At 39.2% G+C, this 16,182-nt stretch overlaps 2 protein-coding genes across 2 annotated transcripts; both read left to right on the forward strand.

Moving 5' to 3' along the window:
• The first annotated feature begins 3,528 nt into the window (after positions 1-3,528).
• LOC132090990 (cyclic AMP-dependent transcription factor ATF-4-like) lies at positions 3,529-6,673 on the forward strand. Its single transcript, XM_059497785.1, has 3 exons — positions 3,529-3,686; positions 4,527-4,862; positions 5,731-6,673. Exons 2-3 carry the CDS (start codon positions 4,637-4,639, stop codon positions 6,453-6,455), a joined length of 951 nt encoding a protein of 316 aa, XP_059353768.1. The 5' UTR covers positions 3,529-3,686; positions 4,527-4,636; the 3' UTR covers positions 6,456-6,673.
• A 1,663-nt stretch (positions 6,674-8,336) lies between these two features.
• On the forward strand, positions 8,337-14,114 carry LOC132160650 (uncharacterized). The gene is made up of 2 exons (XM_059570281.1): positions 8,337-8,435; positions 12,759-14,114. The coding sequence occupies exons 1-2, from the start codon at positions 8,362-8,364 to the stop codon at positions 13,693-13,695; spliced, it is 1,011 nt and encodes a 336-aa protein (XP_059426264.1). The 5' UTR covers positions 8,337-8,361; the 3' UTR covers positions 13,696-14,114.
• Positions 14,115-16,182: the final 2,068 nt, after the last annotated feature.

Below are 16,182 nucleotides of genomic sequence, written 5' to 3' on the forward strand. Positions count from 1 at the left end.
CTCTAGAAACCACCTCTACTTCTCTCAGAAGAGCTTCTCTAAAAAACCCCAGGGTTCTTTCTTAACATGTCCAGCAGAGACACGAAAAACATGCCATGTAGTCTTCATCAGGGCAGTCGGAGAGAGATTTTAACTAAATAATTATAAAACTAGAGAGGGCATTAAAGAGACGGTAGTTAAGTTATCTAATATATTTTCTAATAGCAGTAAAACTAGTATCACTTTATGGTAACTTTTAATAATTACAATGATTTTACATTGTCAGATCAAACATTATAAACTAAAATAAATAAAAGAAAGAAAGAAAATAAGAAAAAAGAAAAGAAAAGCAAAGCAAAGCAAGGCAAAGGAAAGGAAAGGAAATGGAAAAAAATAGTTTTATTTTTTATTTTTTCTAGGAATCCTGTTGTAGTGTCACCTTAAAACCAACAAAACAAAAAAACAAGTCCGTTTTCCTCGGATTCAGAATATCTGGCGCCCCCTGCTGACACACCAGCAATAGTTACATCTAACAGAATTACATTTAATTTTAAAATAAATGTAACCGTAATATGTCACAGTTAACGAGACAAAATATGTAATTAAATCACAGTCACTCATGAAAATTATTAATTATAAATTACATCTGAATATTTTCTCACACATGCTACAGATGTGATTGATTCCCTAATTTTTAGAACACATGCTTTTACAGAGATTTGTAAAAGATTTTTGGCATGCAGAAAAAGAAATAGTAGGCTAAATCGTGGGAAAAAAATACTATTTAGTTTCCTTAAATTTATATATTGTGTGCACGATTTATAAATCGAGGGAACGAAATAGTTAACCCGTGTGCACTTTATTTATTTTTTCTTGCATGTCCCGTGCGGGGCTCCGTACATGCTTATTCAATAACTGGGTAGCTTCCTATTTGGGTTTTATGTGTTTGCTTTATTTTTTCCAAGCCTATGATTTCAGAAAAAATTGTATCATACTAAATCTTATTGAGTTTTTTAATCAGTATTTAACCTCAGAATGTCTTCAAAGTAAAAAGAGCTTTAAAATTACTATTTTATGATCTTAATTCAAGTGATGAAGAATTTCAGAAGTCTACTGTAATGTTGCTCTGCCTGATTTAAATCTTTCAAAATGATTAACATTTGAATACATCCGTTAGAACTTTAGAAACATTATCAAAAATAATCAGATGTAATCAATTAATAAAGTCATTGGGATAGTGACACTACTTATTACATTTCCAACTTCCCAACTCTGCACAACATAAGATCTTTTAATTTCTTCACTCCAAAATGAAATTGACTAAAGCTTCTTTAAAAAAAATGCATTATTTATCATTTGCATTTACATTTTAAACATGAATCAAATTATTTTAAATATATCTATTTATAGTATTTCTCAGACTGTAAATGTATTCAGATTTATTGAGTTCATTCTGCAAAAAGCATTTTAACTTACAGACTCCAGACGTGTCTCCGGTCTCCAAAGTCTTAATAATAAACCAAGCTTTAGTAAAAAAAAAAGAAACTCAAAGTCTCCTTCGTTTTATCTTTTCTGTGTTGAAAGTTTGGACTGAAAACAAACACTGGTCAGGGCCCGTGATATCACAACACTAAGGTCAAAAATCCCAAGATGAGCTAAATAAAATCACAAGCTGTTTATCAGCAGTATCACAGCAAATGTCTCAAGCATGTGATGTTAGAGTGATTCGAAACAAGCAATTGGTTCAGTTGATTCAAAGATATGAAAAGGTTCATTCTCTCAATCACTACTAGGCAAAGTAATATTTATAAAAAGCGTTGTTCTATATGTCTCCTTGAGGATGGAGTGAAGCAGATCAGCAGCGAAACACAGATGTTCAGAGAGGAAACACATCCGGTCTGTTCTGACCTCCTCACACTCCTCAAACCAGCTCAGATGATCTCAAACCTGCCTAAAGAAGCCCAAACCTGTAATACTGCCGGTGTAAAACTGAACATTACCAGTGTGAACAGAGTACAGAAAGAAATAGAATTACACTGAAACCCATTAGACTCAATTAAGCTGCCATATGTACTATTTAGGCTTCCACTCTAATATTTCTATCTCTATCTATCTATCTATCTATCTATCTATCTATCTATCTATCTATCTATCTATCTATCTATCTATCTATCTATCTATCTATCTATCTATCTATCTATCTATCTATCTATCTATCTATCTATCATTTGATTATTCGTTCTATCATTCATTCTGTCTGTCTATATGTATTTTTCTCAGTAATGTAACTTTCAAGGTTTCATCAATCATCTGATATCAGACAGGAATAGAGCTGAAGCTCATCGGTCAGTGAAACACAGGCTGATGCAATAACCGTTTCCCCAAACTCTTGTCTTTACATCACTACAACACTTTCACAATCAATAGGAAAATCCTGGTGTGTTTTCATGTAACGGCTGATGTGAGACTGAGCTCCTGCAAACACTGATCAGCAGAAGAAGAGTCTGAATGATCCTGAAACACAGCTGCGCTGATTCCATTACTAACACAGAGAAGTCTCTTCTGTGTCAATCTCTTAAAATAAGTTATTGCTGTGATCAACGCTACATCACTGCAAAAAAAAAAAAAGGATTTTCTTGCTTAGTATTTTTGTCTTGTTTTCTAGTTATTAATATCTAAAAATTCTTGAATCAAAATGAATTTATTGTACAAGTAAAATGAGTGAGATATTATAGCTTGTTTTCTGAAAACAAAGTCAAAATTATCTGACAATATACCTTTAATATACAGTATATTGCCAAAATACATTTGTGACTAAATACATTTTTTAAATAGCTACAGAGATATTATGCTAAAAATGCAGTTTAGTTCATATTCATGGTGTCCTGAAATAGCACTTAGATTAGATTATCTTAAGTTTATCTTAAGAAGTACTAAAGAATCATTTTAGTAGTCTATATTAAGAACAAGATTGTTTGGCGAACAGAGCACTGTAAGTTCATTACACGGAAGAGCACTTGATGTAACCTGGAGAACAAAAGCTCGTCTCTTCCTTAATGTTCACACCGTTTCTTAGAACTCTGTTTTACTCTCGTGTAGGCATTCTTGTGTTTTACCTTTGCAAAAGTGTCAAAATAATAATAATACAAAGATTTTCCTTAAGTACTGGCCACTTGGAGCATTTCGCGTTTATTTAACACTGTCCATTCTGTCTCCATTCTCCGCTAACAGCAAATCATATCGTAAGAGTAAGAATTACTTTAACTTGGCATAAACTTCACTTGTCAATGAAATGTAAAGTATATCGCTCTTAAAATCTGTCATTTACTCGGACTAATGATGTGTTAACGTAACTTTATTTCGTGTCTGAGCTCCGCGCGCGTGACCCACATCCTGTGAGAACGTAAATATTTAGGTACTATTTGTTTGGTAAATACTGACAGGCGTAGAGGCCAATCAGCGAGCAGACCCTGGCGGAGTGATACGCGCGGACGCGAGCGGCGGAAGCTCACTGTGTGGGTGTGCTGCGCGTGTATATAAGCTACAGCGCGGCCTTGGCTCTGTTTTCTGTCTCCCGCGCTCCAGTCTCTCCGCACGCGGCTCTCTCGCCGGAATGATGGCAGTGTAGCGGCTAACAGCGCAACAATCGCAGCGGCGAATCCGGCAGTGCAGCGGTCAAGTGCACTGGCTCTGTTTGGCAAAATGGCGTAAGTATTTGTGTTAGTGGTGTTATAATTAACTTAAGTATGTCACGAACTCGTGGTTGTATTTGTTACTATTAGTCTTAACTAGTCTAGTTTGGTATATAGCAATCTTGCTGTGTAAATTGTTTGGGAACGATCTCCGTTTGTTTTGAGTCATTTGCCAGACTGATACATGTAATAAACAATCGGTTTTTGTCGAGAAGCGGCAACGTTGCGCCTCAAAATGGCGTGCGCGCGCTGGAAATGGCGCGCGTGCGTCACGGACGGGTTAATCTCGCGAAGGAACCAAGGGCGGGGCTTCCCGTGCTCATGACCATATTAGGAGATGTTCTCTGGGAAGGGCGGGGAAATTCTTTCCTAGAGGGGAACTACGAGATGTGTTAATAATAGTAACAAGGGCTGGTAAATACTAGTGATGGGAATGTGTGTGTGTGTGTGGGCAGCTCGAGTTCCTCCCAGATGGCATCTAGTTTGACTGGAATACCTTCAGGCATTTAGAGACTGGATGAACTGGTTTACAGTCATCCAGTGAGAGGAAATTAAATTAAATGGTCATTAAATTTCCCCTCCAGCGAGGGTTGGGAACCGAGAACTGGTTCCTCTTTGTTCTAATAAAGAAAAAGTGTGCTCCACACAACACTATAATGGTATATGTGTAGGAGTGTGATTTGCGAAGTAAATGGACCTTGTGAATGCATTTCCCTTTTTTTTTTTTTTTTAAATTAATAAAAAAAAACATGATGATCGTATTGTTGATGAAACCCAGAATTTCCAGTCCCAGGTAGTTTTCCATTCAAAACATCTCTACGTTTCAGTAACGTTGTCTCGCCTGGTTTCTTTCAGGTCCCTTGTGGCATCCACCCACAGCTCTGCTGCTGTAGACAGCACCACCTCCTGGTTCTCCATCGCTCCAGAACCCCAGTCCCGCTCCGCTCCAGCTCCGACCGTCTGTCATGTCTCTGAGTCTGGAGGACGTGGGGGCCCTGTTCCTTGGGCCCTCGTCTCTGATGGCTGACCCCTTCGGGCCCCTTCTGGACGATGATGAGGAGAGCACTCTGTCGGAGGGGTGGTCATCACCCCTCTCCTCTTCCTCGCCCCTCTCTCCCTCTCGTCCCGCTTCTGTAGGGTGTGAGTCTCTCTCCTGGACGCCTGCACAAACAGAGCTCGAGCAGAGCAAAGGTGACCCTTCACACACACACACACACACTCCGCCGCTGCACGCTTGCACTGAAACTCACTGCGTCACGCTCGTGTGCAAAACAGAAAAAAAACCTCGGTCAGGGTTGTTTGCTTTTGGTGTGGGTCAGTTGAATAGGTCCAGGGTTATTAAACTTAAATATAAAAATTGACAAGTCTAACTTGGTGTACTTGGATAACCTAAACCAAAACTGAGAAATTTAAACTATATAGACATATAAACTGTATAAAATTGACATAAGTTAAACTTAATTAAAATTAATAAAAAATTAAAGTGGAAATGATAAAACCACTCAAAAGATGAGAACTAAAATAGTGTCTTGATGCTAAAATAACTCTAAATGGAACTATTAGTAAAACCAAATGCATACATTATTGTGCATATTGTTTAGTAGGTGAACATTAAACAAAACCAAAATTATCATAAGTGATATTAAATATCATTAAAACCATAAACATTTTCATTACTTGCAATAAAATGTTCTAAAAGACCTTACAGGTATTTGACTAAACTAAAGAGTAGAACTGAATAATTAATGTACTGTATTTTGAGAGGAAATAAAATAATTGGCTAACTAAATTACAAACTTTAAAATTTAAGATGAAAGCTGGAAATCTAAAAATAAAGTTAATCCAAAACTACAACTAGTTTGGCAGTGATACTAAAGCGTGCACATTGTGTTCCAGAGATCACTAGTGCTCTTCGTAGCTGGTCTCTGTGGTTCATTACGCTAGTTAATGCTAATGTTCAGAAGAAGTTGGGCTCGTCGGTTGAGCAGCGGTTTCTATACCTAGATTTATAAACCATGTTTACAATTCACAGTTGACTGAGATTCTGTTTGTCCTCCAGCAGGCGACGTGTTCTCTGGCATGGATTGGATGACGGAGAAGTTAGACCTGAGTGACTTGGACCTGGATTCTCTCATCGGATCGTGTGATTCAGACGAGCCTCCCAGTTCTCCGGAGGAACTGCTGGCCTGCCTGGACACACTTCCGTTCGGCTCCTCCGAGCTGGGCCTGGCTCTGCCTCCGCTGACCCTTGACCTTCAGGAGCCTGTCGAGGTCAAGTCTGAGCCTGCGTCTCCGGTCCCCAGCTACACACTGGAGCTGGGCAGCGAGGTGTCTGTGATCCAGTCCGCTGAACTCATGCTGACTCCTTCCCACATCGTGCTGCTGCTGACTCCCACAGCGGATCCGTCCGACAGCGACAGCGGGATCTCCGTCTCCGGATCAGATCCCGAATCCTCCCCGAAGCACGCAGGCTCCTCCAGAACCAAACCCTACTCCAGACCCGACCCGGCCGGCGCTCCTAAAGTGGTGGAGAAGAAACTGAAGAAGATGGAGCAGAACAAAACGGCAGCGACGCGCTATCGGCAGAAGAAGCGCTCCGAGCAGGAGACGCTGAGCTCCGAGTGTGCCGAGCTGGAGAAGAGAAACCAGCAGCTCCAGGAGCGAGCCGAGTCCATCAGCCGAGAGATCCGCTATCTGAAGGACCTCATGGAGGAGATCCAGTCTGCCAAGAACCGCAGGAGCAAAGCCAAACCCCAGGACACTGTCAGCGCTGGTCAGGGTTAGGTGCTTCCTCTGGTGTCTTTGATCTAAACTCTTTCTCTCTTTCTCTCCAGTCGTTAATCGTCCAGAAGGGGCTCATCGGTCATTGTTACACTGAATCTGTTGCTGTAGAGCTTGTAAATAGGCTTCACATGTGCTATTTAAACTGGCTACACATGCTGGATCTGCATCGGTGTAGCTGTGAAATCACTTGTTTTCCAATAAAGATGCTTTCAGAATCATGTCTTCTGTGGGGTTTTTTCTTTTCTTGGTAAAGTACAAAAACAAATTATAATTTAAAAAAAATATAATGCCCCAAACCTCCGTCTTCCCTTACCAACCCAACACACCTCAGGACTGAAGATATCGACAGGAAAACATCCTTATCAAACGAGTATAAAGATTGGCAGTAATAACTATACAAATAATGGAAGCAGCTGTGGCCTGGACATGCATATTATTATTATTATTAGAAACATTTGAGCTTTTCTAAATCTTCAGGTAGATTACAGTGTTTGTGTAGTTAGGGTTGTGTGGGGTTCATGAAAGAGCTGTAATGTATGAAACATGCAAGAGATTGTTAAATTGTATCTGGTCAGTTTTAAAGATGGGTGAAGTGCAGTAGAAGTTTTAACTCCATGTATAATTATGAACTTACTGGCCCAAGAATCTTGGATTTTTGCCAATTTGTGACATTTATAAATATTTGAAATGGAACACATTTGTCACTTCGCAGGACCATTGAAGGGATTATCTAGTTCTTTATTTAAACATACTGTACATCTAAAGACTGTGTGTGAGAGAGAGAGAGTCCTGTTGATGGATTATCTGTTTAACTCAATCAGCTCAGACTTAATCTGAGACAGAAAATAACACTGAGAGGAGACTCACTTTAGTTTGTTAAAGTGACGTTTCACATATTTTGGCCTTTACACAGTCTATGACTCTGACCTTCTCTGTGTATGAATACGCCATAAACAGGTTCTTCTCAATAAATTAGAATGTCGGGGAAAAGTTCATTTCAGTAATTCAACTCAAATTGTGAAACAATTTGTAATATGTATTAAATAAATTCAGTGCACAAAAACCCACCAATTCACCATCCTAGGCTGGGGTAAAGGCATCAAGATCCACCACACACAGACGTGTCAAGAGATTTACTGAACCACAGACAACATCAGAGGCGTCTTACCTGTGCTAAGAAGAAGAAGAAGAACTGGACTGTTGCCCAGTGGTCTTAAGTCCTCTTTATCAGATATTTTGGTCTTATGAAGTATTCTAATTTGTTGAGATCGTGAATTGGTGGGTTTTTGTTAAATGTGAGCCAAAATCTTATACTACTTCAGTCTGTGTGCATTGAATTTATCTAATACAAGAGTTTCACAATTTGAGTTGAATTATTGAAAAAAAAACATTTCCTCGACATTTTATTTTATTGAGAAGCACCTGTATATGTGTTGTTCTGCACTATTTTTGTACTGTATATGAAACTATTATTAAGTTCTGACAATGTGACTAACATTAGTCAAAAAAAAAAACCACATTTCAGCTGAAAGACTGAGACTGATTCACTACTGGTTTAGACCGGATCAAACTGGTTCAGACAAACAGCAGGAACTCACTGTTAATAACAATAACTCACGCACATAATCACTGCATGACTGCACAGATGCGTTTGCCAGCAAAAGATCAAACTATTTCAACGACTGAATAAAGGAATAAGAGAGGACTTCCATATCTGAACACTGAGCATTGGCGCCATCTGCTGCTCGAGATTAAACCCGCGGCACAGTTCCGCTCCCGGCCAGCAGACGGCGCTCCCGGCTTCATCAGACTCTTCTGAAGCTGCAGCAGAAGAACAGAGCTCGAGCGGAAGTCCGAAGACGGTTGATGGTCTGATGTTTGTGTGTATGATATCTCTGTGCCGGTGATGAGGATCAGTCCGCGCGGGATCCTGAACGGCTGCGCTGTTTGCTCGCTCTTACTCGGAGGATTCTTAGGAAGGTGACGTTACAGAAACACTTCTACTGGAACATCAGGATATTATGACGCAATACTTGTGGAAACTGATACATTTAATGTTTAAGGGTTCATAGATGAAGTTCAAACAGCATGTGTTTGAATCAGAAATATTTTGTAACATTATAAGTGTCTCTACTGTCACTTTTGATCCATTTAATGCGTCCTCGCGGATTAAAAGTAGTCATTTGTTTTCTTTTATATCTTACACCTAATTATTATTATTATTTATTGTTTTTTTTTTTTACTTTTATGTATCACAGATTTACTGTTTATTAAACATAAACTATATAATCAAAATGAAGTTTCTTGAGCAGTAAATCATCATATTAGAATGATTTCTGAAGATCATGTGACACTGAAGGGTTGCAAAGGGGCGAGAAATTCCGGGAAACTTTCCATGGGAACTTCATTTTGGAAATATTCCAAATTTGAAATTTATGGGATTTAATTGGAAATTTGGGGAAATGTATCAAACTATCTTACACACACACACACACATATATATATATGTATACACACACACACACACTTTCACTCTCCGTCAAGCGATCTGTGATATTTCTCAGTTCATCTCAATGGATGCGCAGTGCACCTGTATTAAACTCTGGTGTGAAGGCGCACAAATCGCCGTCGCTTTCTCTCACACACGCAGAGACCAAAGAGAGAGAGAGAGAGCGAGTGAGTGAGTGAATTGACTTTCTACATTTAAACAAAACAGGGCTTGGGCGTCGTGACGTCATTACTTGGCGTGGCCGCGTGTTGATGGCCTCCTTCACTGCTACTCGGACTACTGCGCAGTGTTTAGACATACTCCCTCTCATCCGTTTGTCTTAATTTGATTAATTAAAAATCCATTTCAACCATGGTAAACCGTTGCTGTATTGTGGGGTGTAACAGCGCAACACATAATCGCCGTGGGGAAATAAAATGAGAATGGATTAACTTTACACCACTTTCCTGCTTGGAGGCGCGACCACGGAGACCATAACATCTGAATATTCATTTATATATCTTAAGTCAACAGTGAACATTGAAAATAAGGGAAATTTCCCGGGTTACTCATCTAAAACACAGGAAATTTCAACATTCATCTTTCTGTTGCTATCCCTCTGCTGACAGCAGAAATCCGTACTACAAAACTGCTGCATTAACTAACGTTAAGCGATTTGTGAAGCTAGGTCTAACGTGACTTTAGTTACAGATTGGCGTGAAATCGTGCTCTCACAACAACCACACTATCTTAAAAAGCCCAACATCACGCTAAGGTTGCTTTCAAGTAAGCAAACGATGCTTTGGAAACATCTTTTCGCTGGAAGGGCAAGGAGTAGCAACAGGACAACAGCACAGAGACTGACCGGTCCGATTGAAGGGCTAACGGGATATTTTACAGGAAAATACTAAAACGGGAAGACAACGGGAAAATAACTCAAATACGTGAGAACCCCGGAAAAACGTGAGGGTTGACAGCTACTAACTACACTTTTGAAACACACAGTTAAAAGTCCATAGGCGTTTCTCAATGTCAAGGATCCTTCCTTGGCAGGACGCGTCCTTCCAAGTCACTTCCTTCAGAGGCTAGGCGAGACTCCTCTTAAGCATTCGGAGAACACATAAATGGAACAGGCTAGCAAGTGCACGTAATTGCGTCATTACGTCAGTGAAAAGGTCCCTTTGAATAACGCTGTGAATGGTATCGTTAAATTACTTTGGACAACTTAACTAGTTATTTATAAAAGAAATGCCGATGACGCAACCAATTGTTAAATGACAGGTCCGGTTCAGTTAACCATTTGTATTTGTATAATTTACAATATCATTATGGTAGTAATTTGTACTGGCATTTAAACGTGAAACTTTACTTATATTTACTACAGTTAAAACAAATGTTTGGTAACGTAAATAAAAACCGTTAACGCTCCGACTCCGCTAACGTTCGACATTTTTGAATTTTTGAACAAGATAGCAAAGCTGCGCGCATAGGATTGTGGGTGATTTGAGAGCGCGAAGGATACACATTTGCATCCTTTCCTGTGTATGGGATATTCTTTGAACGAAGGACTCAGTCCTTGGTTGAAATTCCGAGGATCCTCGACATTGGAACAGTCCTTCGACGGATGTCGATGACGTAGCATCCTCGAAATACTGGCTTCCGAGGATCCTTCCTTGACATTGAGAAACACCTCATGTGTGAATGGTTGTTAGCACTAACAGTTACTAAACTAGCAGCTAGGTGGGGCGCAGCTTACCTTTGTCCGGATTACTGTTTGCCCGTGTTGTGCCCAATTTTGACACCCTGCCAAATTATTACCCCCCTCATTCAAATTGCTACCTGATTGCCTAATCCTAACCCCTCCCCCAAACCTACCAATACTAGGGGGGTAATAATTTGGCGGGGGGTCAGAATTGGGCACAACACCTGTTCTATGATCTACAGAACCCATCCATTTGTGAACTGCACATGAGACTCCAATGACTTGTAGCTTCGGAACTGTTCTGAAGTGTAGGCGCTCACAAAACAAACAAGGTAGCCGAAGATATCTGTAATATCTGAAGATATCTGTAATGCAAAAGTGCGGCAGCAAGACTTCGTAGGTACTCCACTCTTTGTTGGGAATTTCATATGGATCCAAACCGTTAATAGTGCAGATTTTGTCCACATACCGATCTTCTCGTTCAACTTGCTGTATGTTTACATTCGCGAGGCCATCAATATGGCCGCCACGTCCCAGAATGCAACGCGGCACCCAAGCCCTATTCTTTGTTGTATTTTCCTGTCAAAATAACAGCGTTCCTATGGAAGTCTTCAACTTTTGAGACGGGTTTTCCAGTAGGGGGTGGAGTTAATGCGCAAACGGCAATCTCATTGGCTGGCGCTCACCTATTATCGTCCCTGTTTTGATTTCAGCAAATCAGTTCAAGCGAACGCACAAAACCTGATTAATATTCATGAATCCAGCAGCTCATTTGATCTTTAGTAATCCTTAGTCTATTTTATAGTTATTATTATTATTCGAATCTGTATCAATATTATCATATCAGTATGTTTGTTAGTTTTTTCCCTTTTTTTGTCAGAAACTGAATTGAATGGCAGAAAAAACAACCACCTCCCAAGTTAAAATGTTCAGCTAAAATGACTAATATGCGTTCAAACATGGTTATCAAATTTACTTCCAATTACTTAAGTTATATTAAATAATACTTATACACACACACATATATATATATATATATATATATATATATATATATATATATTAGTATCAGTCTGGCGAGTAAACTACAATATTTACAATCCAATGGCGATTCAATTGCCAAGGTGTCCGTAGAGGGTTGCAACCTAAGCAGTAGTCATTATTAGGGCCTGAGCACAAAAATTGAAATGTGTTCTTTATGATGATAGGAACGTTCCTCTCAAATTTTAATGAAGATAAAAGCAACTTTGTCCGAACCATGGCATGCCTTTTTTGTGAGGTTTCGAGACTGACCTACTTTCCATTGCAGCTTGTAACATAGAATTTCCCAATGTGGTTCAGTAAAGTAACTCTGAGTCTGATATTTAAACAGACAGTGCATGCTAAAGGTTTTTTTTTTTCAGTTTAGTTTTTTTTATACATCCATTCACTACTTTTATTATGCAATAAGAAGCTACTTTTTATGTCTTTATCTTAATACATGGTTTTATTTAAAAAAGGAGCTTTACACACAACCTTATTCGAGCTAATGATAATGACCTTTATTGTTAGACATTTATGTAGTGTTGATTTGGGTGTGTACAGTGGTTGTACATTTAAAAGGGTTGTAAGTCTAAGCAATTGGACAGGTTTTGTTTTGAAAACCTGGAAATCCTGACCTGAACGCACGTGCTGGAGATATAGTACTAATCTCAGGAACACCTTTACTGAGCAGATGTGCATGAAAATCACATTCAGTGTTTTGCACAGCCCTATTTATTAACTCTTTACATTTATTTTGAAAGATGAAGCTGGCCATATGACACCTTTAAAGATGATTTTCTCAATATTTAGATATTTTGCTCCCTCAGATTCCAGATTGTCAAATAGTTGTATCTCAGACAAATATTGTCCTAACAAACCAGACATCAATGGAGAGATCATTTATTCAGCTTTCAGATGATGTATAAATCTCAACACCTATAACTGGTTTTGTGGTCCAGGGTCACATATAGTTTGTCATGATTAGATAAGGATTGATTTGTAATACAGTGAAGCAAACGTAGGTGTCTCTGAGAGGACAGGTGACAGTGAAGAGGTTTAATATCCGACTCCTCCTTCCTTTCACTCCCAGGATGTCATCGTCTGTGTCTGGGATTCAGGACAGGAGTGTGATCTGGGAGACGTCGGAGCTGTCTGCGTATCTGCACTCCTCCCCGTGGACTCCAGGTGTCGCTGTCGTCACCCATAAGAGCTTCAGCAGCTCCTCCAGCCTCTTCCACTTACCTGAGGATGCATACCTGCATCTGCTCCTGGGCGCCAGGTCAGTGGCACAGCTGCTGTGTGAGAGTCTGGCGGCGCAGCGCTGCGCTTTGGTCTATACTCCACACAAACTGGCCGGAGCTGAGCTCCACGTGGTGCCTCTCCACGGCCTGCACTCGGAGTGGAAAGCTCACCTCGCTGCGGATGAGGATTTCCAGGCGTATGATCCCGGATACATCAGCTCCAAGAGCGGGCCGCGTTGGACGGATGAGGATCTAGACGCCATCAGGGACAAAATCCGGGCTCGGCTGCCAAACCCGAATGCGGCACCCAACTACACCTTTCTGGGTGATTCATCCGATCCCGGTCTGTTCCCACGCATCGTACGTGGAGAAAAGAAGCAGTGGAGAGTTTGGGAAGACAAAGAGCATGTGGCGTTCCTCACGCCGTTCCCCAACACGCCCGGACTGACCGTTCTGGTCCCGCGGAAGCCCCTCTCCAGTGACATCTTCCGGCTGGAGGAGGATGACTATCGGCGTCTGGCGCTGGCTTCCCGGAAGGTGTCCGGGCTTCTGGAGGCGGGGCTAGGCGCCTGGGGGGTGGGGCTTATTTTTGAGGGCTTTGAGATTGATTACGCTCATGCTAAGCTGATTCCTCTCGTCTCTTCACCTGATGAAGCGGAGATGAGCCTCAGCTGTCCGGTTCCGGAGTTCTTTGACCACTATCCGGGTTACGTGACGTCCGTCAGCGGTCCTCCAGCCAGCAGGGAGAGTCTCCAGCAGATCTGTGCCAGAGTTACCCAGCGCTAACCAGGGTTGCAAAAAGGTGGTACATTTCCAGTAATTTTGGAAACTTTAAAGACATTTTTTGAAAATATCAAGGATTTTGAGAAAGTTTACGGAAATTTACCAGAGATAGTACACCCCTTTGCAATCCTAGCACCAACCGCTTTCTGCCAATTTAATCAGCAATGTTTAGAGTAATGGCAGAAATAACTAGAGGTTTACAGATATATTGTCATCAGCTGATGTGGTCGAGATGGGACTTTTATTTTGACAGCACTGAGAACGACAGCACCTGATCTCACACACTGCAAGAAATTATTTTTTCCTTTAGTATGTTTGTTTTGTTTTCCAGTAGGGCTGCAACTAACAATTATTTTGATAATCGAATAGTTGGCTGATTATTGTTTCGATTAAACGGATAAATAAAAAAAATAAAAAAATTTTCTATATTTTAATTTTATTGACAAAAACACACTATTCCACATTCTGCCCAATGTCTTTCAAACAAATGTGCCAACAGAATGCTGTGAACACATACAGTGCTTAAGAATTTATTAGACCACATGTTATAATAGAGAAAAAAAAACAAATATTTCAGGAACATTTTATTGTCATTTATTGGGCAAATTACAAACCGAAACAACTAGATAGTATTTATTTACAAAAATGCAAAAAGGTGGTAAATTTCCAGTAATTTTGGAAACTTTCCAGGAATTTTTGGAATCTTCTGGGAATTTTGGGAAGGTTTACAGAAATGTACCTGAAATATTACACCCCTTTGCAATCCAATCGCGCCAACTTTCTGCCAATCTAAACAGCTTGTTTTTATAGTAATGACAGAAATAACTAGAGGTTTACCGATATATTGCCACTGCCGATATATCGGCTGATAATTGAGATTTTTCTAATATCGTCATATGCCGATGTGATTGAGACGGGACTTTTATTTTAACAAATTGAAACAACTAGATAGTATTTATTCACATAATAACAAAAATGTCCCTCTTTGCCTTTGATAACCGCACACATACTTGCTGGCATTATCTACTTTATTAACTAATTGTGTATCTGAATCAAAAAACATTATAAAGCACTTTTTTCTGTCCTTTTTTAAGCTTATGCATATTGGAGGTCTAACTGATACAGAGAGCTAAAACATTATTTTGGTCATTTCCAATACTGTTAGTTAAGAGCAGCAGTGGCTCAAACCTACAAAAACCAACCAAATTGGTTAAAAACCCTACATTTGTTTTAATGAATTTGTTAATCAGTTTAAATCTCTAGATCAAAAATTAAAACAATAAAGATCATAAAGACGAATGAAATCCCAGTAATGATCTGCAGGAACACGTTCAGTAAAGATTTTAACTTAACGCAGACTGTCAGGATGGGCCTTTATGCAAAAATGGAAAGGCTTGTATGAATTTGTGACATTTACAGATAAAGATTTGACTGTTAACTGCACGTTTTTTGTGCTGAGGACTCACACATGTATCTGTAAAAGCACCTGACAGACAAGCCATTACACTAATGCATCAGCTTGAAGCTTAAAATAAAGATCTTGGGCAGCTTGGATTCCTGCAGGAGCTCATTCTGTTTCCTCCAGTGTTTGTAGATGCCTTTTGTCCGTAGAAATGTATTGTGCTGTAACTTGATGCGACTGGCTGTTGTACGTGCACGGAGGACAGAGCCGACTAATCGTAGTAGTAACTGTAAATAGTCAATGATTTTCATTATCAATAATAATCGATTTTATCAATTAGTTGTTGCATCTCCATTTTCTAGTAGAAAGAGCTAAAAATTCTGGGATTATGATACGTTTACTTGACAAGTAAAATTACTTTTACTTAAAAAATAACAAATATCTGCCAATTGTGTAAGAAAAATAATCTTGGACACAATGCACACAAACTTACCAGATTACTGAGTGCCCAGTTGGTTAAAGTGTTTTACTTCCTTTTAATTTTATATACTTTTTTAGAAAAATCGTTATTTTTGAAAAATACTGTAAAAAGTTTACAGAATCGAGTAGTTGTCATCTAAAGTATGTATAAGTATGTTTATTTTCCTCACTAATCATTTGAAAATTTATTTAGATTTCTTAAATATGAAGAATAAATAAAAATGATGGAAAACAGATTGGCCGATATATAAGATATTGGCATCGTATGTTATAAAATGTGAAAATTGATTTACAATAAAATGAAATATGATCGCAAACACCACTTTTCATCTCTTTTCATTTTGACTTAAACATATTTGATTAACAAAATTATATTATTGTTATTTGATGAACAATAACAACCACTATAAAAGTATGTTTATATAAAAATTTCATATAATAGGAAATAAAAGCAAACAGTTCAAAGTATGCTACAAAGTCAGCACTGTATGATGGTAAAGTTGAATATTTATTTCTTGTCCTAATGTGAGCATCTCTAGTAGTCCGAGGTCAATGACAACACAAGCGCTCGTGAGCATCTACTGTAAATGTTTTTCATCTTAATCTCG

The sequence above is a fragment of the Carassius carassius genome, chromosome 17 (genome assembly GCF_963082965.1).
Source record: "Carassius carassius chromosome 17, fCarCar2.1, whole genome shotgun sequence".
Classification (NCBI taxonomy): Eukaryota; Metazoa; Chordata; class Actinopteri; order Cypriniformes; family Cyprinidae; genus Carassius; species Carassius carassius.

Bases quoted from the DNA above. Each gene is read 5' to 3' on its own strand.
- LOC132090990 (XM_059497785.1), top strand. From the start codon at position 4,637: ATGTCTCTGAGTCTGGAGGACGTGGGGGCCCTGTTCCTTGGGCCCTCG. The intron at 4,863-5,730 runs GTGACCCTTCAC...TTTGTCCTCCAG, and splicing joins AGAGCTCGAGCAGAGCAAAG to CAGGCGACGTGTTCTCTGGC.
- LOC132160650 (XM_059570281.1), top strand. From the start codon at position 8,362: ATGAGGATCAGTCCGCGCGGGATCCTGAACGGCTGCGCTGTTTGCTCG. The intron at 8,436-12,758 runs GTGACGTTACAG...TTTCACTCCCAG, and splicing joins CTCGGAGGATTCTTAGGAAG to GATGTCATCGTCTGTGTCTG.